Source organism: Balaenoptera acutorostrata, chromosome 7 (assembly GCF_949987535.1).
Source record: "Balaenoptera acutorostrata chromosome 7, mBalAcu1.1, whole genome shotgun sequence".
Classification (NCBI taxonomy): Eukaryota; Metazoa; Chordata; class Mammalia; order Artiodactyla; family Balaenopteridae; genus Balaenoptera; species Balaenoptera acutorostrata.
In genome coordinates this window covers 68,881,391-68,906,961 of record NC_080070.1, presented here as the reverse complement: position 1 = coordinate 68,906,961, position 25,571 = coordinate 68,881,391, and the positions used below count along the sequence as shown (strand labels likewise).

At 37.8% G+C, this 25,571-nt stretch overlaps 1 protein-coding gene across 11 annotated transcripts in view; it reads left to right on the top strand.

Annotated features, from left to right (window-relative positions):
- Nucleotides 1–25,571, top strand: part of ETV1 (ETS variant transcription factor 1) — a 95,619-nt gene that overhangs the window by 37,123 nt on the left and 32,925 nt on the right. For 7 of the 11 annotated variants that reach the window (XM_007164891.2, XM_007164892.2, XM_007164889.2 and 4 more), the window contains 3 exons: nucleotides 14,468–14,597; nucleotides 18,588–18,776; nucleotides 23,132–23,379. In XM_007164891.2, coding sequence (XP_007164953.1) covers nucleotides 14,468–14,597; nucleotides 18,588–18,776; nucleotides 23,132–23,379 — 567 coding nt within the window. Of the gene's footprint in view, nucleotides 1–2,704; nucleotides 2,760–14,467; nucleotides 14,598–18,587; nucleotides 18,777–23,131; nucleotides 23,380–25,571 lie in introns of all 11 variants that reach the window. The other 4 variants (XM_007164894.2, XM_007164895.3, XM_007164896.3 and 1 more) reach the window with 2 other exon arrangements.

Below are 25,571 nucleotides of genomic sequence, written 5' to 3'. Positions count from 1 at the left end.
CATAAAGGCTATTTTGGGGTTAAAAATGTGGCTCCCAAGTCATAGTATTTACTTTTATATTTCATGAATCTCCATTTTCGTGGAGAGAGTTCTTAATCTGGTACAGTTAAATACCCATTTTTCAAGATGGGCAAAATAGTTTGGATAAAAGCTTTTCTGTAAGAATGGTAATTTCTCATGGAAAATGCTCTAGTGTACATTGAATTAAATATTACAGGGCATATTTAAAGAAAATCCCCAAATTTATCTTGGGGAAGAAATTCTAAAAATTTTGTACCAAATTAGTAGTTGGTTTAAGTAAGATGTGTTTGTGGGATTTATCCTCATTAGTATTAACAGCTGTAACAATTGAGGCCAAGTGACAGATAATTTCTTTTTTAAGAAGGTGTTTATTGTCAGGAAAATTACAAAGTTTCCTTTGTAATTACTCTTTGTTATTTTGGCAGCCTGTAAAGTTTTATTGGCATTTACTGAAAGGTACTTTTTTTGGCTCTAGCCAGCTGCCTTTCTTTTTGGGGTAAACTTTTCTAGCTCTGGTATTCACAACATATTTTCAACTTTGTCTACCGATGGTGTCTTTTTGAACAAGGAGCCAAGTGGCTAATAATGTCTGAATTGTTCTCAATCATGTCTTCAGGAGAGTGACATCAGAATACTGCAGGTGTACTTCAGCCATTTGAGTGTTGTATCCTACTTACCCGGTGTATCATTTTGGTACTAAAGTGGTCAATTTAAGACCATGCAAATTACAGCCTCTTTCACATACAGCCTGGAGGAAAGGTATGTTGAAATTATGAATCTAAAGTGAGGATTCACTATTTTGAAAGAAAATAGAATCTTTCAGGCAGTACCGGGTCACCAAATCAGAATTGAAAGATTCTTTTCAAGAGGTGAATATTAAGAGAAGTAAAGCCCAAACATTGAAGAAATGGTGCTATAATAGAATTTTGTTAGACTTGGGAGTGTGACATATACGTTTGGAATTTCAGTTGTCTTGGTGGTGGTATTCACTCTGTCGCCCATGTACCATTTCTCTTACCTCTGGGCTTTTTTTTTTTTTTTTTTTGGCTGTGTTGGGTCTTCGTTTCTGTGCGAGGGCTTTCTCTAGTTGCGGCGAGTGGGGACCACTCTTCATCGCGGTGCGCGGGCCTCTCACTGTCGCGGCCTCTCTTATTGCGGAGCACAGGCTCCAGACGCGCAGGCTCAGTAATTGTGGCTCACGGGCCTAGTTGCTCCGCGGCATGTGGGATCTTCCCAGACCAGGGCTCGAACCCGTGTCCCCTGCATTGGCAGGCAGATTCTCAACCACTGCGCCACCAGGGAAGCCCCCTCTGGGCTTATTTAAAGATTTTTCTAGTTCAAGCCATTACATGTGAGATGAATTCTAATTTAGAATTATACTGCTCTAGTTCTGAAGACCACCAAATTCATTTAAGCAAGTCTTTGCATCACTAATTACTTATTTCATTGCTTTGAAAATAATACTGGAGAAAGTGGTTATACTTTATTTCATAAAAACTTATTTATTTGACTACTTGTTCTTAGTGAGTAAGACTTACAAATCATAGAAAACTGCTGGTCTTTTTACTAATTATTATTCCAAAGTGATGACAGGCATGTTAGTAATTGGCAGTCTTCTTTGGCAATGAAATATCATCTTAATTTTGTTTTTTATGTTACTGTGGTCTATAGAGTAATTAATGTAGAATTCTAGGTTAGAGCTTCATATTTGTGATTTAATAAAAAAGGAAAATTAAAGATTACATTTATCGTTTGCTACTTCTAAGTAAAAATATCCTTAGATGCTACTATCTGCCTTGGTTCTTCTCTACTGTCTGTTGTCTACTTTGTTTTTTTTTATCAATAGATTTCAAAGAATATATTTACCACCTTTTTTCTGAACCACTTGTTAGAGATCTATACAGATACTTAGCAGAGGGTGTTACTCTGAGGTTTGTTCTGGAGAGCTGGACGAGGCAGGGGGGTGCAGGATAGAAGAAGCCCACCTTTTACATGTCCTTCCTATGGGAAGGACCTGTCTTCATGGTCACACAGTATCGAGGACAGAGCACTCTTGGTGTCTGGGTATTCTGCAGGGCCCATCTGTCATGGCCTTCTTCAGAACTTCTTCATGCTAGACTGAGAAACACCAGGTATTGTTGGCATCTTCCAAGTCAGCTAGGAATAATAATAGATACTGGTCAGCCTTTTCCAAGACAGTATTGTCCATTATTTGAAAGAAATTACAGAATTACAAGGTAGAGAAGTAATATTAATTTATGTAACTGTATAGGTCTTAACGAGTATCCATATCAAAGCACAATGGAACAATTTCTGCAGAAGAGGTATCTTCTGTATTTATAAAAGGTCGTAAGTAGGCAATTGATGAAGTAGGGCAGTTTTTGAGGGGTGTGGGTTTGGGTGGGCATCTTGATTCAGAACTTCATTTCAGTTTATTAGATCTGTTTCTCAAATAGCTGCAGCTTGTTCAGGTTTGATTCCTGCCAGCTGGATATGAAGTACTCTCTGTTTGGGCTCGCTGTACAGAATCTCTTTCCAAAAAAATAGTGTCGTGCTGCTTTCCATCTACTGGACCAGTAGGGGAAGGAAGATCTGATTTGAAGCCAGTGCAGAATGCAAAACTGATTAGATTTGGATTGTTTTTACATTAGGTCTTCTTTTCCCTGTTCTTACCCTTTTCCAGATGGAAGAACCAGTTTCCCACCAGGACACTTTCTCCTGGCAGTTAAATTGTGAAGGTGAGGATCATTTAGCACCGCTACTGCTGAAGTACTGTTATAGTAGGATTAGGCTTTAAAATTTAGAGGAATGAATCAACACTGTCCGAGGTCTCTCTATTTTTAAATTAATGGTGCTTGTGATGCTTTTAAACTAGGAATATAACTTTTTGTCTTTTGATTCTGCTTTTTATTTTGTCAACATAATAACATTACTTTTCATCATCAGCTGGAAAGAAGGTGGTCCATGAAATGCCTTTTAAAGCATCAAGTGTTTTAAATGTCAACCATATGTACACCTTTCTAATGTGCATTATGCACCCTCCTTTCTTGAATATAGTAGATTACACCCAATTTTGCCTTTTCTTGGTGATTAAGTCTCATTATGAATTTCAGTGACCACCATTTGCTAAAATGCAGTAATGCCCTCAGGGATTATTGAGGTGCTTAGAGCTGTGTGGCCTCAGAATGTTATGCCCTCTGAATTCTTGCATCAGATTTTTACATTTTTCTTTGACATCAGTAAGCAGGTACTTAAACCCAGAGTTACATTTTAGAACTACAAGATTGCTTAGTCTGATGCTTTCGTTTTGGGGATGAGGAACAGAAGCCCAGAGAGGTTGCACACTATGCCTGAGGTCACACAGCTGGTTAGCAGTGGGGTAGGAACTAGGTACAGATTACTTGACTCCTTATCCAATGCTCATTCTGCCAGGCCACACTGTTTGCTTTTTCCTTGTGTCAAGGTACCTTCCTTATAGATTCTTCTCCATGTGTACATTTTTTGTTCTTGAGTGAGTAGTTGACTTGACATACTACTGTGAAGTAGTATGTGTAGTATGTGTGAAGTTTCCATGTGAAATTGGAAACAAGATGAAATAGAAAACGTAGTATGGTAACACTCTGATGGTTGAAGTCCCGTTCCTATCATTGGTCACTTTACTTTCTTGAGTTTCAGTTTATCTTCTGTGAAAGGAAGTGCTTGGAGTAATAATGGTAATAACTAACGTTTCCTGAGTTCTTACCACGTGCCAGGTACTAGTCAAAGTTCTCCTGTGCATTACCTCATTTAATTCTCACACAAACCCCATGAGGAAGGTCTATGATAAGCCCCATATTACACAGGGAGAAACTGAATCCTGTAGCAGCTACTTAGTTGACCAGAAGTCCTTAAGCTAGTAAGTAGCAAAGCCAAATTTCATCTCCACGCTCTTAGCCACTGCTGTTATGTTTCTGGGTGATCTACGTGTTCTCCTTTAGCTGTCATGTCTAAATATTCTGGGTTTGAATCATAACAATGCCAATAGCTAATATTATTGAGCATTTACATACTTTACACGTAGCGTCTCATTTAATCTTAACAGCAACTCCACGAGGCAGGTGCTATTATCATGCCCATTTTATAGAAGAGGAAAGTGAAGTACACAGAGGCTTGCCCAGTCTTACAACTGGTAAGTAACAGTGGCAAAATTTGAAGCCAGGCAGATTTAAGTACTTGTTACCTTCACTGCTCTGCCCTATTGCCTGAGAACGAGTACTTGAGTACCTAAGCCAGAGCGTGTTATGAGTTTTGTAATAGTTATTTTTGCTGATTAGAGGTAATGTGTGTGTGTGTGTGTGTGTGTGTGTGTGTGTGTGTGTGTGTCTGGACACATGCACATCCACATCCACATGTGGAAACACACGGACTAATGATTTCTTAGCTATGTGTTTGATGAGGTGTAGAAAACTCTCATGCCAAGCATAGAAATGAGGGAAGTGAATTTAGTGCAGAGATAATGGGGTGTGGAGTGGTAGCGATGGTGGGAACTGTGACAAATAGGAAAACACGGGTTGTGGCCAAAGGGGAAGCTGATATAGGGCTCAGTCAACTGCTGTCCTATTTTTCAGGCTGGAAAGTGGATTCAGTGTTGCTGGATATTGTGTTTTTTTTCTAGAGAAGCCAGAATTTTGGATTTTTAAACCAGAAAAAGATTTTTCAGCTGATTTTTAAATGATCACAACTAATTGAAATTATTTGAAGCCACTATGTGAATCAAACAGAAACATTGGCAACCTCTGGTTTAGACCATCAGGACTGCTAGATAAGTGACCTTCAGATGAGTGAGAGTTGGTTGCATCTCGCTATCACCACTGGTTTTTGAAGAGGGAGGGTTCCAAATCCAGAATACTTGTCCATTCTATTCTGTCTATTAAGATGGCGTAATGGTAGTCTGCGATGTAGAGAAAGTTGAATTACGAAATGTACTTTTAAGAAATAACTGTCTTGCATGAGGCTTTACTCTGTAGACTGTGAGGATTCCTGGCTTCTGATTTTGGCTCTGTCCTCAGTACTGGTTTCCACGTCTGTAGACACCACACCAGATTCTGGATGGGGCTGTGAGGTGCAGGATGACCTCCGGGACTTTTTCAGGCTCCATCCCGTCTTTTGTTCGGGTATGTACACCCCTGGCAGGACCATTCAGGAATCCCTGCAATGGAGTGTGCAATCCCTGTTACTGATAGGAGGAGTTTGGTATTAGGAAAAAAAGTTTGATACGCCCTTCTGAGAAAGGTGTGGCTTCTCTGAGATTCAGTTCTGGTTTCCAAACTGCCCAGGAAGTTCCTTGCATGTGCTGAGCATTTACTTCTGGGAGCAATGCAGGGGCAGTTTGATGACTGTTTGCCTTCCTCCAATTAAAGTAGCTCCTCTTGTTTATATTTTTACCCATAGGGCATCCACTTATGATTCCTTTAGCACAGAGGTTTCTGAGTACAGACACCGGCTCGATCCCTAAAACTTGATCATATCTAATGTTTTCAATTTAAAAATTCTGAGATTGATAACAAGAGGTGAGAGTCTCCCTTGCTTTACCTTTGTGATTACTACAGAGCAGCATTCTGTGTGTTGCCAAAATAACATCAAAGGACCAACTAGGTATGGGATCTATCTCCACTGATAATATTCCTTTAAAAAACATTGTATCATCTTTTTTGATAACTGCTCTACTCATAGAATATTCTTTCAGAAAAAATATATATCAACTTGCTGTGCAGTGGTCTAAATTTTTGTCTCGGAAATATTATAGGTGAATCTATTTCCAGATGCTGCAAATAATGGAAAATCATGGAAAGTGGAATCAGGGTCTCTGTCCTTAAATGTGTTTCAGTTTGCATTTTGATAGCAGTTTAGAAATGTTATCGCTTGTTTTGTCACAGACATAATTCACATCTTTCTTCGGGCACTGTAAACAAGAGAAATGGTTTAATGGCCCCATAAAGACACTCTGCTGATAGCTGAGATTAGGCCCTTTAGTAATGGATGTCGGTGTGTGTATGTGTGAGTGGTATGTGTACACAGTGGGGGTGGGGAGGGCTTGGAAGAAGTAAATGTACTGGAAAAGAATCTTTGAGAGGCTCAGATACAGCAGAAGTGCCTGCCGATTTTCTGTAAGACTTGGAAGATGGATTTACGGAGCATGTGACACTATTGTCTTTATTTGTACACAAGCCTTCCCCTTTGCTTCTGGAATTTAACCCGGTACTAATTGAGGTCATTGCCACCCATTTATCACCTGAAATTGAAGTGATGTTAACTTAAAGTGAATGCTTTTCATCTAGTGAGTGTATTCCCAACTATATATATTTGTATAAAAGGCTACATGCATTTTTCATGCCATACTTGTATCTGGTCTTAAATAACCTAATTTATGTATACCATTTACTTTTTCCCCTTTTTACAGAGTTTTTTTTAATTTGCTGCTATAGCCAAGTGAAATTATTTTACAAACAGTTTTGTGTCCACAGAATGATTTGTTTTGACTTCCTCAGCTATATTTTGTAGACAAGTGTAAAAGACTCTCTGCATTATACATAACCATGGTCTAAGTAAATGCCTTGAAATACCTCAAAACACATAAATTTCTAGTGTTTTAGAGCCTCAATATCATGTCATTTTTTTCACCATCTTTTTTGTGTATATCCCTTTAAATTGGCTACACAGGGCTGTACGCTTGATCCTGGCAGTCAGAGTAAACACAGGGTTAGGGAAGCAAAATTAAATATCCGTTGTTAACTAGTTTAGCCGTTCCCTATCACTAGCAGGGGTCACTGTGCCAGATCTTTCTCCTTTCTCATTGCAGACCATAATCTAGACTAGGGATCAGCAGACATTTTTTTCTGTGAAGGGTCATATAGTAAATATTTTAGGCTTTGTGGGTCAAAGTGTTTCTGTCACAAATATCCCATTGTTACTCAAAGTAGTCCTAGACTCTACCTAAATGAATGGGTAGAACGGTGTTCCAATAAAACCTTATTTTCCAAACAGGTGGGAAGCTGGATTTGACCCATGGGCTGCAATTTGCTAACCCTTGTTCTAGAATACTGTACAGTAGACTATTCTAAAACAGACTTTTTGAGCAGACTAGAAATCGCAACATCAAACCCAGGAGACTCTCATCAAGGCTGTAAATTCCCAGCTAACATTGATTCAAAAACTACAGATGTGATTCAAAGACATAGTTTTGTTTACAGAAGAAGTGGTTAAAAATGTGATGTGCTTCTCTTTGCAGGGTAATTGTTTTGTACGCACAGAAATTACTGCTCTATTTCACTCTTAGGATAAGAGTTGGGAAGAAAGCAGAGTGAAAGGTCAGAGCTAAGACAACTTATCACTGTTTTTTACGTTCACAGTCCACATAGAGAAGGGGACCCATCACTTGTGACATTTTGGTTATCAGAATCAAGGGGAAGCTTTAGATGTTGGATAGCAATGTTTTTCCTTCAGTGGAATATGAGTGGTGTGAATTTTTAAATGCCTTTGGCCCCAGCAATAAATTGAAAGAAGGCAGAATGCCTAAAAGCAAGCATGAATGCTCTGTTTTCATTTAGATACAAGTGCAAGAATATTTTATTAAGGTCATGTATACAGAAATATGCATAGCATACACGTGAATTGATCAAACTTAAAGAAGACTGGCTAATATATTTATTAGAACTTTTCTTAAAAAAACAACGAAATAAAGCTCTAATTGGACTTCTGTGAGCTCTTGATGGTTAGGACTGTACCTTACTGTTCAGCTTCTTCTATAGCTCCACATTCCCTGCCCCTTAGCAACTGGCATAATGTCTGCGCTGTAGTAAATAAATGAATTAATGAAGAAGTAAATGGATAAAGAAACATCTGATATAATGTTGTAGTGGTGCTCATGCATGAAGGAGATCTTAAGTGTGCTTATTCAAAAATACATTTGAATTGTATGCTCAAGGGTTCAAGAGTTGCTGCCCAAAGCCCATGGCTTTAATTCCTAGCCTATTATAAGTTAGTCCTAGGTCTTTAGTTGGACATGAAGCTTAGCTTCTACATGCCTTTAAAAAATTTTTTTGCAAAATTGGAATGCTGATGTCCTTATCTTGAATGAGGAGAATCGAGAGTTGGTGAAGATTCTTTGAAAACTTTATAATACTATGTAAATTTGAGTCTTTTTTTAAAAAAAGCATTATAGCTGGTGTTTTCTAGCACTAATTCCAAACTCAACCAGAGTTCAGTATGTTAACACCTACAGTTTAGCATATTATCTTTCTTAAATTTATATCATGTTCACTATAGAAATATAAACAGAAACTCAGTTCATAAGTTTCATTGTTTATTCTCTGGACTAACATGAACCAGTAAGTCATAACATGGTCTGTTTTCAATTTAGTGGTACCAAAAAATACTCCAGGGTCATGATTGTTTAGGAAATTATTCTCCTATGAGCAAATTTTTAAATTCATTATCTCCGTCACTAATATTGTAGGTGTTCACATATGACTTATATGTCTACCCTGAGCCAAAGACTTGGTTGTATACCAGCATTGTTGCATTTGTAAAGCCAAGGGCATTGCTGTGCTCCAGGGGAATGATGACAAGAGTGGGCCTCTGGTCAAAAATGTGGGCAGAAAAAAATGGAAGCCAAGATGATGCCTCATAGTTCTAAAATGAAAACAATCACTAATCTAACAGATACTTTACGATGAATACCATAACCCCAAGTAAACTGTGTGAATTAAGAAGTGGTTAAGTTTATTTTGGAAGTGCATTTTTTAATGTCCTGGTACTTTGGAGCGCTTACATTTAACCATTAGAGGAACTCAGTCATTGTGAGTCAGCCTTAAGATGTGGTTTTAAAGGTCAAGCCTCCATCAAAGAAAAAATGCAAGATGCATCTCTTGAGAGTTCTCTTGGCTTCTCCTCCTAAAAATCTGATTGTCCAGAGGAGTTGCAGGTCATAAAAGTTTGCATGGAAACGTGTTTGAGGAAGACGGCAGATTTCATAGATAAATGATGTGAACTGTCTGAAGTCAGGGATAAGGATATATTGTAATATCACTGGGAACCATCACTTCTTTGTAAATGAAATGAAGGAGTTAACTCACTTGATTTGATACACTTGAAGAAGGAAAGATTCACTTTAATTAAAACTACAAACAATGCCGATGCCTGTAGTCCTGGTTCCAGAGCCAGCCAGGACGGTACAGTAAGCGAGATGAAATGTACCTAAGCAGCCTCGGCAGCAGGCTGGAGCCATGTTCAGCGAAAGTAATTTAATTAGTGTTGATCATGACTCCAGATGATGGTGATTTGATAAGGAATAATTTAGTACTTAACAGCCTTTTACATGCACCAACTCCATGTGGGAAGGTAAAGCAAATTGCACAAAATGAATGTGCTGCTTCCACTTGTGACTGTGCCAGTGAGCTGGAAAACTGCCTGTTCACAGACGCTCAGGCTCTCAGCCCTGTGATGAAATACCCAACACGGTCTCAGCTCAGCCGTCTCTGGTGGGAGTCTCTGTACTACCCTTACTGAAGAAAAATAAATAAAAGAAGTCATTTTTGTGGTCTAAAAATCTCGAGGAAGCAGAAAAGTGAAAATGAGGAAAATAAAGTAGCTCTGGTTCTTGTGCAAAAGATTGACAATCTTAGGTTGGCTTCTTTTTTCCCCTCAACACAGCAATTAAAAAATCCTAGCATTTGGCTTATGATTAGAAAAAAAAAAGTCATGATTCCAAGGGCACACAGTGATTAAGAGGCCCACACACGGAGAGAGTAGGGGAGCCCTAAACTTCTTGGAGAACCTGTGAGAATCCTTGAGTGTTGGTATCTAACAAAAAGGAAGTCATTGTTAGTTTTTTTGAAAACGTCTTTTCAAGTACTGGACCTGTTTCAGTGCAGCACACACTGGATCCAGGTGTTGCCAAGCATCATAGTGGATTTGAAATTTGCCCGGTTATGAGAATCACCTAGAAAATTTTATAAGATACAGAATCCTGATCTATATACCAGCTTTAGTGAATCAGTTTCTGGGAACAGGGTATGAGTTTGCTAGGGCTGCCATAACGAGGTACCACAAACTGGGTGGCTTAAAAAATGGAAATTTATTGTCTCACAGCTGGAGGCTAGAAGTCTGAGATGAAAGTGTTGGCAGGGTTCTGAGGGCTGTGAGAGAGAATCTATTCTATGCCTCTCCCCTAGATTGTGATGGTTTGCAGGTAATTTTTGGCGATTCTTGGCTTGTAGAAGCATCACTCTAATCTCTGCCTTAATCTTCACATGGCGTTCTGTGTGTCTCAGTGTCCTAACTCCCCTTTTGTACGAGGACACCAGTAATACTAGATTAGATCCCACCCTAATGACCCCATCTTAACTAATTTTCCAAATAAGGTCACATTCTGAGGTGGGGTTAGGACTTCAAGATAAAATTTGGAGGGGACACAACTGAACCTGTAACATATGGAGTATGGGAATGCCTGTTTTTTGGGGTTTTTTTTCAAAATTTCCCTCGGTAATCTGATGATTGGCCAAATTTGGGGGTCCCCTGTTTAGGGATCTACTTGCCTCTGATAGCACTTTGGGAATCCTTATGTTCTTTCTTCTAAAGTCACTTCGGGAAACTCATGGGGCCAGTCTGAAAGCACTAGAGCTCCAGATGGTGTATCTACAAGGATGGGTCATGCCTTTTGCTTCTAGGTTGATATTAATGGACATTTTGATAGGAGGCTACTGTCCTGCTAGCAACCATTCCCAATGGTACCCCAGACTTGTCATTCCTCCCGTGAGTCATCTGGAATTATTTATTATGTGAAGTTGAAGCACATTATCAGATGTCTGTGCTGGAAGAGGAGGCCACTAGACATTTTCAAACATCTTAATTTGTATAGCATTGCTTGATGCTTCTCATACTTTTAAATCTTTTTATGGAGATACACATTCATTACAATGCAAAAATCTTAAGTGTATAACTTGATGAATTTTACATAGGTATATACTCATATATACACCGCCAAGAGCAAGATATAAAATAATTACAGCTCTGTAGTAGGTTACTAGTGCCCTTTCTCAGTCATTAACACTCCCATCCACCAACAGAAGGAGATTCTTTCACTATCCATTAGTTTGGTCTGTACTTGAAATTCATATACTGTGTACTCTTTGTATACTCTTTTGTGTTTGTCTTCTTTTACTCAACTTACCATCTGTGAGACCATCCACGTTTCTGCATGTGTCATCAATGTGTTCCTTGTTAATTCTTGTGGAGTATTCCATTGTATGAATAAGCCACAATTTACTTATCCATTTTTCTGCTAATGAACGTTGGAATTTTTCCAGTTTTTGGTATTATGAATAAAGCTGCTATGAACATGTACTTTGGTAAACATATTCAATCCTTTCTCTTTGATATCTACCTCAGAGTATAGTTACTGGATCATAGGGGAGATTTATATGGAGACTTGGTAGATACTTCAAAAAGTTTTCCAAAGTGTTTTTGTCAGCTTATACTCTTAGCAGCATATATAAGCAGTTCTTATTGCTTTAGGTCTTCTTCATATCTTGGTAATGCCAGTCTTTTTCAGTTTAGCCATTCTAGTGGGTGTATAGTGAAAACCTCATGTGATTTTATTTGCAGTTTCCTGATGAGTAAAGATGCTGCATATTGTTTCATATATACTTGCTTTGTTGCTCATTTGTTTGTTTAGTCATTTGGGTATCTTCTTTTATGAACTGCCCGTTTGAGTCTTTTGCCCATTTTTAATTGGGTCTCTTGTTTTCTCTTATTAATTTGTAGCAATTCTTATTATGTTGAATATGATTTCTTTGTCAGATCTTTCTATAGCAAGTATCCTCTTGGTGTCTGTAGCTTAGTGTCTTGATGAAGAGAAGTTCTTAATTTCAATGAAGCCTAATTTGTAGATTATTTTCTTTTATGGTTAATGCCTTTTGCATCCTGTTTACTAATCTTTTCCTACTCTATGGTCCCAAAGATTTTAAAATATAGTAATGTTGAATATGGCAGTCTCTGGTATGTTTGATATTTTGATAAATATGATAAACTTTGCATCATACTGGCAATTTATTAGCTTTTAAGTTCTTATCCATTTTCATTCATATAATTTAGATCTCATCTCTCAGGTATAATGATTTGTTACTTAGTTGAATGGCAAAGTGAGTTCCTTTGATGTTGCTACTGCTTTTTCTTAGGAAAATATAAAACCTACTACTTAATCTAAAGTGCTGAACTAAGGTATACACATTTTGTTGTATATGTTCACGTAAGTAATAAACAGTGGAAAACTATTTGTTAAGAAAGCAACAGATGCACGGTTAAGATATTACAAGATTGCATGATGCAATATTTGTCATTCTAAGAAGTAGCACACACACACACAGAGGGAGAGAATTTTCTTATAGAATACTACTTTAAATCTTTTGTGATTTTTTCCCCCCACATTTTAAAAACATTTCATCTTGCAAATTCAGGTAAAAGTAAAGAAAATAATGTAATAAACTCCCACCTATCCATCAGTCAGCTTTTAACATTTATCAACATTTTTCTATTTGATTCTTCCCTCATACATTTTTTTCTAGAGTATTTTAAAGGAAATCCCAGAGCTTATTTTTTATCTGTAAATATTTTATGAAACTTTAGCTTTAAACCTTTCTTTTTGGTACAACTGCCATTTCATTATCACATCCAACAAAATTAACAATAATTTCTTAAACATCTAATACCTAGTCCACATTGAAATATATCTTATTTATTGGAAAGGTGTCTCTTTCAGTTGGTTTGTTCAAGTCAGAATCCAAACAAGTCCTCATGTTACAATTGATTCTTGAGGTTCTTAAGCCTCTTCTATCTTAACGTTTTATAAATTATAACTTTCTGACTTGGTATAGTTAATGAACATACGTACCCTTTGCATATGAAGAGACATGTAATTTCCCCTTTGTTTCTATTCCTCTAACTCTCTACTTTGAGTAGGTATATTAAACACACATTCAATTAGAAAAAAATACTTTGAAATAGACCACTTAGCGAAATAATTGTATTATTATTTATTAAGTGTTCCTTAGGCAACTAATTTAGGTGAAACTTGTTTACTTCTGTTTTCTACAGTGTTACAGATGTCTCTTGAGTACCAGTGAACATTTTTGTCAAAATTATGTGCTTATATAAACAAATAGCATTTATTTTCCTGGAGCTTGGTAGCTCTTGATATCAATTTCTTATACTAAAATTATATATGACTTTCAAGTTAGTACAAGTTCATAATGCTGCAATATCATAATCAAGATTGAATGGCATCACAAGCCACAAAGTTTCTCTTGTAGTATCTTCCTTTATAGTATATACACTTAATATTTTGTTTTAATCCCAGGTTTTATAGGACTTGGAGTAGCTATTCACAGTGTGTCCTTCTTGTGTTTGTCCTTGATAATTCATACCTGTGCAAATTGTATGAAAATAAAATTCATTCTCATGTCTATTTCCCCCTTATCTTTCTATTCATTTTCTATTTATACTAAAACTTCAGTTATTCTGAGGATCTCTAATATACATTTTTTCAGTTTCATATAGAAGAATAAAAATATATAATCTTATTTATTTATTGGTTTGAAAGCTATGATTCCACCCCAAATATACATATTTCTTCATATTTTATGATATTGTCTTTATATTATATTGAACAATAATGACATATGACACTAAGTCATATGAAAAAGGAGGAAACATCATTTCATATAGAATAATTGTTTTATGGTAGATTATATATGAAAAATAACTTTAACATATTTCTCACAATGTATCTTCACACTTCTGGTAAGTAGTTAGGCAAATAGTTTTATCTGTATTTTTATATATGAGCGCTGGCCTAAAAAGAGGTCGAGTTTTTTGTCCTTTTGTCCAAAGTATCATTAGTTACCCTGAGAACTGCATGCATCTGGATTTTCTTTCCCATAGTCCAGTTGTTATTCCATTAAGCCATTACTATTGGTGCATTTGAGATATTTTCCTTTCAATAATACTTAAAATTATGTTCCTGTCTTCAGTTAATTCTTGGATAATCAGTTGTATTTTTTCTGCTTTAGTCATTGGAAACCTTTCTGAAACGTTTTCAAGCTTACTTTCTGAAAACTGAGCTTCTAGTATTGTCAATATCAGCTAAGCCAATTACAAGTAGTTCATTTGACTTTAAGTAATGAGAGAGAGTTGAAGCATGCATTTCGTTATGCAATAAAAGCAAACAATGAGTATATGGAGGTTCTCCAGAATCCTTTCTTGCATGAAATTCATCCAATGTGATTTTTCTTATGTATGAAAGTTAATAAGAAATGTTAGTGACATTTTAACCAAGAGGAGTAGAACAGATTAGTGTACTTAATTCCTAACTGTATTTCATTTTTGTGGGTATTTGTGTTTTGTTTTCTAGTGGCTTTTCATGGCCTCCCACTGAAAATCAAGAAAGAACCCCACAGTCCATGTTCAGAACTTGGCTCTGCCTGCAGTCAAGAACAGCCCTTTAAATTCAGCTATGGAGAAAAGTGCCTGTACAATGTCAGGTAAAGCAATCAGGTGTATAGAGAAGGCCTGATGGTTCTTATTGAAACACAATTCCAGCATAATATAAAATCTCAAGTCATATTTTATGAGTTACATCTTCAGCATATAACAAGCTAATTAGGTTATGTGTTTCGCAGAACTCGGAAGGACCATTTACTGTCTGATTACATACTTTCAGAATCATTTTAATTAAAGGTCAAGTCAGAGACCTATCTTTTTTTGGGGGGGGTCTTTGTTGCTGTGCGCGGGCTTTCTCTAGTTGCTGCGAGTGGGGGCTACTCTTCGTTGGGTTGTGCAGGCTTCTCATTGCAGTGGCTTCTCTTGTTGGCGGAGCACGGGCTCTAGGCGTGCAGGCTTCAGTAGTTGTGGTATGCAGGCTCAGTAGTTGTGGCGCACGGGCTTAGTTGCTCCGTGGCATGTGGGATCTTCCCGGACCAGGGCTCAAATCCATGTCCCCTACATTGGCAGGCAGATCCTTAACCACCGCGCCATCAGAGAAGTCCCCAGAATCATTTTAAAGCAGTCATTTTTATCCAAATCATGAGTTGCTTTTCTACTGTAGTGATGCACTCTGGGATTGAAAAGAGGGTCTGGGGACTTCCCTGGCCGTCCAGTGATTAAGAATCCGTACTTCCACTGCAGGGGGCACTGGTTCAATCCCTGTTTGGAGAACTAAGATCCTTCACGCTGTGCGGTGTGCCCAAATAAATAAATAAACAAGTAAAAGAGAAAGGTGCTTTCTGTGTCTATCTTCACTTAAAAAAAAAAGAGAGAGAGAGGTTCTTACTTTGCATGCATGAATAGCTACTGAAAGTTCTCATTAGAAAGAAAGCATTATGCACTTTAGATAGAGTGTGTAGGAAAAAATGAACCATTTGGCAGGTCTAAGCAGTACATTAGTTATCTGACAGGTTTTGCAGATGATCTATACGATGCATTCATGGACAATTGCAGTAAAGTTAGAATTTTATAAGGCTTAGCAGAGGCTATTATCTATTAAAAAGCCAGTTGTTCCTTTGGATGATAATAAAGGGTGGAGCAGTAGAAGTGCATTGCTCATTTGTTGGAAAATTTGATAACATGTATGTTCATTAAAAACCCTTCATAGTAAATTGCATTCTACTGCTTTTCATATCGGTCTCTAATTGCGTACGGAAGAAGTTGGCTCTGTATATTGTATGTTATTACTCTCAATTATAGTAGAGACGTACGTAGTTCTTTAAAGGAGTTAGTTTAGAAACTTATAAAAATGATTGCAAATATTTGTGGTCTTATAAATTATGTTGATTCAAGTTCATAATACATTATAATCCAAAGGAGTCTTCTATTTCCTCAGATTTTTTTTACATATATTCTTTTTTCTTTTTGTGGAATAATTTCTTTTCCTTTTTTTTTAAATTGAAGTATAGTTGATGTACAATATTATATAAGATAGAGGTGTACAAGATAGTGATTCACAACATTTAAAGGTTATACTCCATTAATAGTTATTATAAAATATTGGCTATATTCCCTGTGTTGTACAGTGTGTCCTTGTAGCTTATTTTATGCCTAGTAGTTTGTACCTCTTAATCTCCTACCCCTGTGTTGTCCCTCTCAACTTCACTCTCCCCACTGGTAACCACTTGTTTGTTCTTTATATCTGTGAGTCTGCTTCCTTTTTGTTAATATTCACTAGTTTGTTGTCCAAGATATTTAAGATTTGAGAAACTTCGATTTGTGCAGTCTCACAGTACCTGACCAGTGCTTGGATATTCTATTACTATTTGTTCTTGCAAACTTGTCTTTTATATCTGCTTTTCTAGGAGGTTCACCAGAGCCTGAAATGGTGAGGCAGTTCAATTGAACTGCAAAGCCTTTATAAAACAGATCTCTTGTAGAAGCCAACTATTAAAACATACTGAGTTCAGATAAAACAATATTGATTAATCTGAGTTTTATTTTTATCGTGTTTTTAATTTTTGCATTTTCTCCTTAAGAGTACTGTGTATTCTCAGAGTAATTATTTAACATATGGAGGAATTTTTAATTAATAAACCAAATAGGTATAGAATTGCCATTGCATTTTAGCATTGATCGGAAGTATGACTATGAAATAACTGCTGCTTTATGGATGTATAAAGAAGAAAGACATATCGGACTTTCATAAATTAATGGTAGAAGAATTGCCTGAATATTTTGAGGTTCTTCTTGGGGACCAATAATTCCCACAGTGACATATGGATTAAATTTTGTTATTTCCATTTCTATACAAACAGTGTGACTCAATACAGCATTTCATAAGGGAAAAAAGTAATATTCTAGGACAGAGGAGGTATCATTTTTTTCTTTTTATGTGGGAATGAGACAGGTGAACCATTTTATAAAAAGAAGTGGGTTCACATTCAGAAATATTGGTAAGGGAAATAGGTAGAACCAAACATAATATGAGTTCCACTGACTTTGCTTTAAAGGAAGCAAGACTTATGCAGCACATACTCCTTCACTTCTATAAAATATTTTTGCACTTGGAGGTAATTCTGTTGTATAGATGGTGCAACAGGGTAAATTATTACGTAAGTCAGTTTTTTTTTAAAGTTTCTTTTTTAAAGAAAAATATATATTAATGAATGCTTTTTATTTTAAAATGAAATACAGTATTTTAATCTAGAACATCTTTTTTTGTTCAGAAAATTAAGTAAAATTTGTTTTCAATAAAGTATTTTTTAGATTACAAAAATTAGTTAAATCATATTCCTGAGAGCTACGCTAAAGAAAGCAACTTAAATTCATAATGTATATAAAAACAAGCTTACTCATTTTATTATTTTGTAATTGTGTTCAGAAGTTAGACGATCATAACAGGATTTTACTCTTAAGAACATTATTTTGTGCCTATTCTTTTTTTTTTTAATTAATTAATTAATTTATTTATTTATTTTTGGCTGTGTTGGGTCTTCATTTCTGCGCGAGGGCTTTCTCTAGTTGCGGCAAGCGGGGGCCACTCTTCATCGCGGTGCGCGGGCCTCTCACTATCGCGGCCTCTCTTGTTGTGGAGCACAGGCTCCAGACACGCAGGCTCAGTAGTTGTGGCTCACGGGCCCAGTTGCTCCGCGGCATGTGGGATCTTCCCAGACCAGGGCTCGAACCCGTGTCCCCTGCATTGGCAGGCGGATTCTCAACCACTGCACCACCAGGGAAGCCCCCTGTACCTATTCTTATACTCTAAGAAAGTTTAAAGATATCAGAGACATAAATCTTTATTAATTTGCCTCATAAACCTTTATTATCCTATGTGAGGAAATTAATGCCAGGCGTCATTTACTTTACATTAAAAAAATGACAGTAAGGCAGAAGCATGGCCTTCTTAGAGTTCTACCACAAATAAAGGCGAGCCAGGTATGATCCGCATCTCGTTAAACTGATGTTAGTTCTTATTCTAAAATCTTATGTAATATAGAAGGATTGGGCTTCCCTGGTGGCGCAGTGGTTGAGAATCTGCCTGCTAATGCCAGGGGACACGTGTTCGAGCCCTGGTCTGGGAAGATCCCACATGCCGTGGAGCAACTGGGCCCATGAGCCACAATTACTGAGCCTGCGCGTCTGGAGCCTGTGCCCCGCAACGGGAGGGGCCGTAATAGTGAAAGGCCTGCGCACCGCGATGATGAGTGGCCCCCACTTGCCACAACTAGAGAAAGCCCTCGCACAGAAACGAAGACCCAACACAGCCAAAAATAAATAAATAAAGTAGCTATTAATTAAAAAAAAAAAATAGATGTTTTATATTTATGCTGTTGCCAAGTTATACATTCATTATCCTATTTTCTTTTTAAGTGTGTGACAGTTTCAAAGATTACATGTTCTAGAGCTATGGAAACCAAAAAATACGAAATTCCAACTTCCTTAAGACTTCAGCCAAAAATATTTTTTCTTCCCTTGGGTTGGGGGAAAAAAAAGTTTTAATTGCTCCCAAGAAGCACATGTTCTCTTTTCTTTCATTCCTTGGGTAGTGCCTATGATCAGAAGCCACAAGTGGGAATGAGGCCCTCCAACCCCCCAACACCATCCAGCACCCCAGTGTCCCCCCTGCACCATGCGTCTCCCAACTCAGCTCACACTTCGAAACCTGACCGCGCCTTCCCAGCTCACCTCCCTCCGTCGCAGCCCATTCAAGACAGCAGCTACCCCATGGACCACAGGTAACTGCAAGTACCATTTAAAAAAAAATTTTGGTTGGAGTATAGTTGATTTACAATGTTGTGTTAGTTTCTGCTGTACAGCAAAGTGGTTAAGTTATACATATACATATATCCACTGTTTTTTTAGATTCTTTTCCCATATAGGCCATTACAGAGTACTGGGTAGAGTTCCCTGTGTTATACAGTAGGTCCTTATCAGTTATCTATTTTATATGTAGTAGTGTGTATGTGTTAATCCCAGTCTCCCAGTTTATCCCTTCTCCCACCCTTACCCTCTGGTAACTGCAAGTACCATTTAAAAAAGCAAAAAACAAACCAAAAAAACAACTGTTTTTAGCATTCTTGGAAGAAATTCCTATTACTACCAATTTCTAAGACCTATAGTAAATTCAAGGGGAGTGTATTAATTTTGCACATCTGTGCAAAATATTTTTAGGAAGAGCTTGCTCTGTCTTTAGCTATAAATAATTTGTGGAGAAGGTCATTTATAAACATTCCTTTATAAACATTTAAATTGGTTGCTAAAATGGAAAATTAATCTATATACTGACATTTGAACATTTCCCTTTCGCTTTGCTTGAATTAAATTGCTTCACTTAAACTTTAAATCAGATCATCCCATTTTTATGAGCATATGTGTGTACTTTTTCTATAAAGTTAGGAGACTAATTTTAGTAGGTGGCTTACAGAATTAGGTTCTTTACCTTAGATGAGTGGTTTAGCTGTACATAGTTTTGCAGAAGAAAACTTATTGATAGAACTATCTTTCCTCCTTTCCAAGTGATGAATATTTAATGTCAGTAGAGGCATGACCCTGAACACTGAGAATATAAAGAGGTAGAGACTGAACTAGTATTACTTAGAAAGGAACAAGGCAAGACACAACATAGAGCTAGAGAGAATGTTGCGGTGGGTAATTCTCGACTCCTAGAGATGAAAAAAATTCGTATTGAAATAAAATATTGGAGGACCTTTAGAGGCCTTAATAATACAACTTAAAACACAAGTCAATTATGTATAGCATCCTTTCTTCCCCTTCTACCTTGTACTTCTATAGAGTGAGTGGTGTGCTGGTAAATGGTTAACAACGGGCTCGCTGGGCGAAAACCCAAGGCCCTTGATCTATAGCATTCTCTCTATGAGAGGAAACCCAAAGACCTTGATCTATAGCATTTGATGAGTCTGGATGTAAATATTGCCCCCATGGCAGACTCCAGGCTATCACTGTGATAACCCTGAATGCGGAATTGCAAAGAGATGTGTAGTAACATGCCATGAAACAGTATTTCTACCAAACAGATACAATAGACATAACCTCTAGAGCATAATTAGTATAATTAGCAGCAAAATGTAGTAAAAGAATTAGGAAGTGATGAGTGTTGAGTGTTTTCTGCCTTTGTTTTAAATGTAATTTTTAAATAATTATAAATTTACATAATTTAATTGTTAACAATGGCTGTGTCTTAAGAGTTGGCTCCCAGAATTCCTGAAAATTTAACAATAAGCCCGTGCAAATTGGCTCTGACACACCATTATAAAAATAGCTCAGCCAGAGGAATCTCCCAGATCAGCAGAGGAAACCAGAAGATGTGCCACTGGCAACTTTCTGAAAATAAGGGAATACTCAGATCTGCTTTTCATAGGTTATTTAATGGGACTCAGTCTCAAGTTCAGTAACTCCTTTGATATGGAGGTAAGATGAAAGCATTCTTTCCAATGTGAGACCAAGTAATAACTTTCCTACCTTGGTTTCCATCCCTGAGTCCTCTTGTGCTTTAGTTATGAAATGCTTCCCATTATCTTTCCCGTCTCACCCTGTGGACTTGAGACTTTGTCCGAGTGTAATGGTATGTGCATCTGTGTAAACAGTGTTGTAAATACAGATGAAAGACATCTTACTGCCGGGTGGGCCATTCAACAGATGCACATTGTGCAGGGCTGAAAGGGAAAAAGAGGACGTCAAAGAAAAGCAAGTTTTGTTTTGTCTGCTTCTGGTGACTTCCCAGAGTTCTTGATCGCTCGTCTCACACCTCAGATGAGGGCCAGAATTAGAGATTGCATAGTCGGGTGCTCTGTGCAGAATAGTCCTTTCCTATGGAAGGTGACTGCTGAACAAGCAGTATGGCTGTTTTTAGGTGACCTAACTTGAAATGCTGTAGCCAAATCCATTTTAGTTCCTCTACTTGAAGTCAAATATTTGAGACTGAGAACAGCCGGCCCGGAACCAGAAGAGGGAAGCTCAGGGTCTTTTCCCACTGCCCCCCACTGAGTGTTGAGGACAGCACCAGCTGGCCGATCCCAGGAAAATCTCTGAAGCCGTATGCTTCTGAGGAGGATTTCTTGGAGAGCTCTCGCCAACAAATGACAGTCCCTCAGTTATAATTGGCAAATTTGCTCTGGGAACAGATCCTTTCCCCCAAATAGCCCCATCCAGCCGAGGCACCCCACCTCACTCTGGGAATGCATCATGGCCAGCTGGGCAGCACCCCGCTTCCTTTCCTCAGCCTCGTTGTGCTCCTTGGGCCAGCCCTTCGGCACTTTTTCCTGAACCCACTGTGCGGGAGCCCTGTCTCTTTTTCTCAATGTTTCCCACCACTTAAGACACTGTTTTTCTTTACCCAGGAGTTCATCAGCACGCTCTCCTTACCCATGAACTCTCTCCAGAAAGCTTCCGGAGTCGCTTTCTCTTTACAATTGGTCATAAGAATGATACCACAAACTTGTAGTTTCTTATGAAGCACGTGTGTTTGATATATTCGTGGTCCTCAGTGAGTACCAACTGGAATCATGTTGACTTGTGAAAACAAATGGCTTGATTTTTCAACAAAGCTTTTAGTAGAAGTCTTATTATCTTCCTTTGAAGGCTTCCCAAGTGAGCTGGTTTCTTTTTTTAACTTCAACTTACAATTTTCGGATTCATTCCTTGACAGTTCTTAATGATAATTTGTTTCTTTTTTTGGCTAATGAAATAAGCAAGAGAAGGGAAGTGAATGCAGTGCCAGTCAGCCCATTTTGCTAGATCTGAGTTTCTAAGTTTATTTTCTGCAGGTGTAGGTGGAATTTCAGTGCTTTCCATGGCAGCCAGAGAGGCTAGAGTTAAATCACAGGGTGGAGTGTTCTTAGAAATGCTAAAGCAATTGCCTTGCCATTCTTTCGCTTTTACCTTGTGTTCATTTAACGTTACCAAAATTAAATGTTAACTTTCCAAATTAAAGTCTGAGGAATGCTTTTGGGGGCGGGGGCGGGGGGAGTTAATAGGCTTACATTTGCTCATAGAGATGTTGGGTAGGTTTTTTTTAAGCACTCCTGGGCATTTTTAGAGCTGTTAAATCTTTAATTAATCCACATCTTTGCGGTGGGTCAATGATATTAGGATGAGAAACACAGAACTGAACGAGGAAGTGATTAGCCAATCAGTACACAGGATAACCAAGAAGGAAGGAGCGTAGAGACTCTCTCTCAGCCTTCTGCCAAGGCCTCAGAACTTCCTTATGACCTAACAGCACGACCTGTCCCAAAGCTATGTGATGCATGCATGTTCCTTCCATCATTGGAGGTCTGCTGTAATATTTTATGTTTATTTTTATCAACCTGATATTTTGTTTGAAGCTCTTGGAAGCCAGTGAGTTCTGTGTTGCTGTTTGACAGTAAAGAAGTAGTCTTTTAAAACTAGCTTTGGATTTCGGTCTCTATAATATTTCCCAGTTTAATTTCTCACTAGAATACAGTGTTATTTAGGACATTGTTGAAGAGGTAAGAGTCCCGCACATTTGAGAAGAAAGTCATTCCCTTCTTGCTCCCTTGATAACTGATGGTAAGGGAAGGAAAACCAATAAGGAAGTTTTTATTTGGTTGATTTTGTTTGTTTGTTTGTTGGTTAGTTTGATAACAGAATTAAAAGTTGGAGGCTGCAGTTTGAAATCAGATTCTTTCTGGTTCCCCTGTTTTGTTTTGTTTTGTTTTTCTTGTCTATAATTAATTTAAGACCCTCTTAATAAGGAAATCTGGTAAATGATCCAGTTGATTTCTGGTTGGGCATTTTAACTGTTAGAGTGTGTATTTCTTGCAAACACTACAGTGCTCTCCTAGCCTTCCTCGAAGCACATCTTTAACTTTTTGTCATGTACTGAAATGGTGCTGAATGGAACTAATTAGAAGGGGAACACAAGGTGTATTATGATTAGAAAGCACAGTGCTACTGACCCAGGAAGGAGATATCTAGTCTTTGTTAAAGATTTACACTTCGGGTCAGCTGGTGTCATGTTCATTAACTAAGCAGTTAAAAATCGTGCCAGTATTTTTAAAGGGTATTCCTTGTTACTATTTTATTTGAAACATGCTCTCTTATTTCCCAGATTTCGCCGCCAACTTTCTGAACCCTGTAATTCCTTTCCTCCTTTGCCGACAATGCCAAGGGAAGGACGTCCCATGTACCAACGGCAGATGTCTGAGCCAAACATTCCCTTCCCACCTCAAGGCTTTAAGCAGGAGTACCACGACCCAGTGTATGAACACAATACCATGGTTGGTGGTGCGGCCAGCCAAAGCTTCCCCCCTCCTCTGATGATCAAACAGGAGCCCAGAGATTTTGCATATGATTCAGGTAGGCCTGTGCTTTAAGTTATGTTTAAGATATCTTTTCACTTGCTTGTCAGTTTCATTAGTGTTGGCCACAGATTGGGTGGCTCCTGACCATTTTTTGGTGAAATCTTTCTGATTTATTCCTTCTTTGAATCTTTCTCTCTATGTGAAGGGTTGGACTGTCAAATCATTTTGGTATGAGCCAATGGGTGAAATAGTGTCTAGAAATGAAACCTGTCCAAAGAAGAGTACAATTTGTAAAATTACGTACACTCTCAGCCCAAGAGAGTAACATGATCATTCTTTTCTTGATTCTGGGCTTTCTTTCCATTTGCTCCTGCTGCACTGTTTAATAGCAATATTTACAGAAAGCAATATTCTTCTGTACTGAGTAACTTATTGCTTATAACTGTTTGTTTCTTTATTCTTGTGGCAAGATTCCAAGGGTCCAGAAGTAAGGATTCTTCCATATTGGGAGAGGAATAGCAAAAATAGCAATAATAAACTTAGCTCTAGTCTCACTGAGCCTGAAAGATCTCACTAAGTAGTACGTCAAGATGGAGAATTGGGGTTTCCCAAAAGTAAAAAGCCCTTATGTCTATTGTTAATGTTACCACCAACTTTGCCAATATTTGACCTTAAGAACTCAGAAAAATTACTTAACTATTCTGTGCTCATTTCTCTTGTTATAATCTCAAAATCAGGACACCTGCCTTTCAGAAATCTCAGGAATTTGGGGAAAAAGTATGAAGTAAAAGCTAATGCTTCTAAGAAGGGCACCAGGCAAAATATTACTAACGTTATTGTAAGCATGGTCAATAGATGGTTGTGGACTTAAAAATATTTGAAAACAATGTGACCTCCTTTCATCTGGATGCAAAGTTATGGATGTTCTTTATGAAGGAACTCTTGCTTCTCTAGGCATAACTCTGCTGAGTTTTTCTATCGGTTCTACTTGATGAAAGAAAATTGTCTCCTGGTCTTAAGTTTCCAACTTGCATAAAGTTACCTGTTTTATTATAAACTGGTCTTAAAGCTCAGCAAGAAGAAGCCCTACCACTGAGAGTCTCCCTCTGGCCACCCTTCCTCATTGGGCAAGAAGTTGAAAAGGACTAAGGGGAATTGCCCACTGAGAGGCTATACCTCTACTTCTGGAAGGTACCCCAGCTACCCAGGACCCATGAATTCCCTGCCCAGCCAGCCTTGAGTCCACTTCCAGGGCCTGAGCAAGTCTATCCCAGGCCTAGTTTTCTGAAGGCAGATCACACTGTTCCTGTGTGTACCTCTAGGTCCAAGGAGGTGGCCAAGGGACAGCTGTTTGTGGGAGGATGCGGATGAAGCTTGGTTGTGCCCATATGTTTGGTGTGTGAGGCCCCCATGGTGTGGAACAATGTGGGGTTGAGGGATAGGAAGAGAGGCAGGAAGGGGGTGGGGTGGGCTTGGGGTCTGAAGACTGAAAACTGGCTCCATAATCATCCTCGTTCAGCACTCATCCTAGAGATTTTCCCAAATTCTAGGTTTGGCCTGGCCTTCCAAGTTGTTATCTTGTTATAGGTTCAAGGAATAGGAGGAGAGAACGTATTTATTTATCGGTTTGTTTGACTGGTTTATAGTTTAAAAATTTAAACATATGGTGTGAGGGACTGTACTTGAGTGCTTGTCCCAGGCCCTGTAATTTGGAGACGGTCCTAGAATGTACCATAGTGTTTACACTTTAGAACCTTTTATGTTTGTCCATGATTTACGGGCATAATTAAGAACCCTGCACTACAATGGGCTTTATTATAGATACGCTTCATTTTTCTCTGCAAGTTTCTAGTCCTGTTAACTGATGTTATCCTTACTCTCCAAACCAAATTTTAATTTGCTGCACAGTTTTTTGAATTCATCGTGATTTCAAGAAACTTTACATGGAAATCAGTTAAAATAGCCCAAATAATTGGTTCAAAAGGACTTGTATGGCATAGCATTTTTAGAAACTTCTTTGTGTTTTTTAGAAATGTTTTTATATGTATAATCTCAGGAAGATTATCATTGAAATCATTTTCTTGATTCTGTGGTTTTCCATACATATATATATATACATATACACACATATATATATATTCTCCTTATATTTATATTGTATATAAAATTATATATAACATCATGTTGAAGACGTGTAACTTTTCTTAAGAAGATGTGAACCAAACAAGAAAAAGATTTAAATAATCC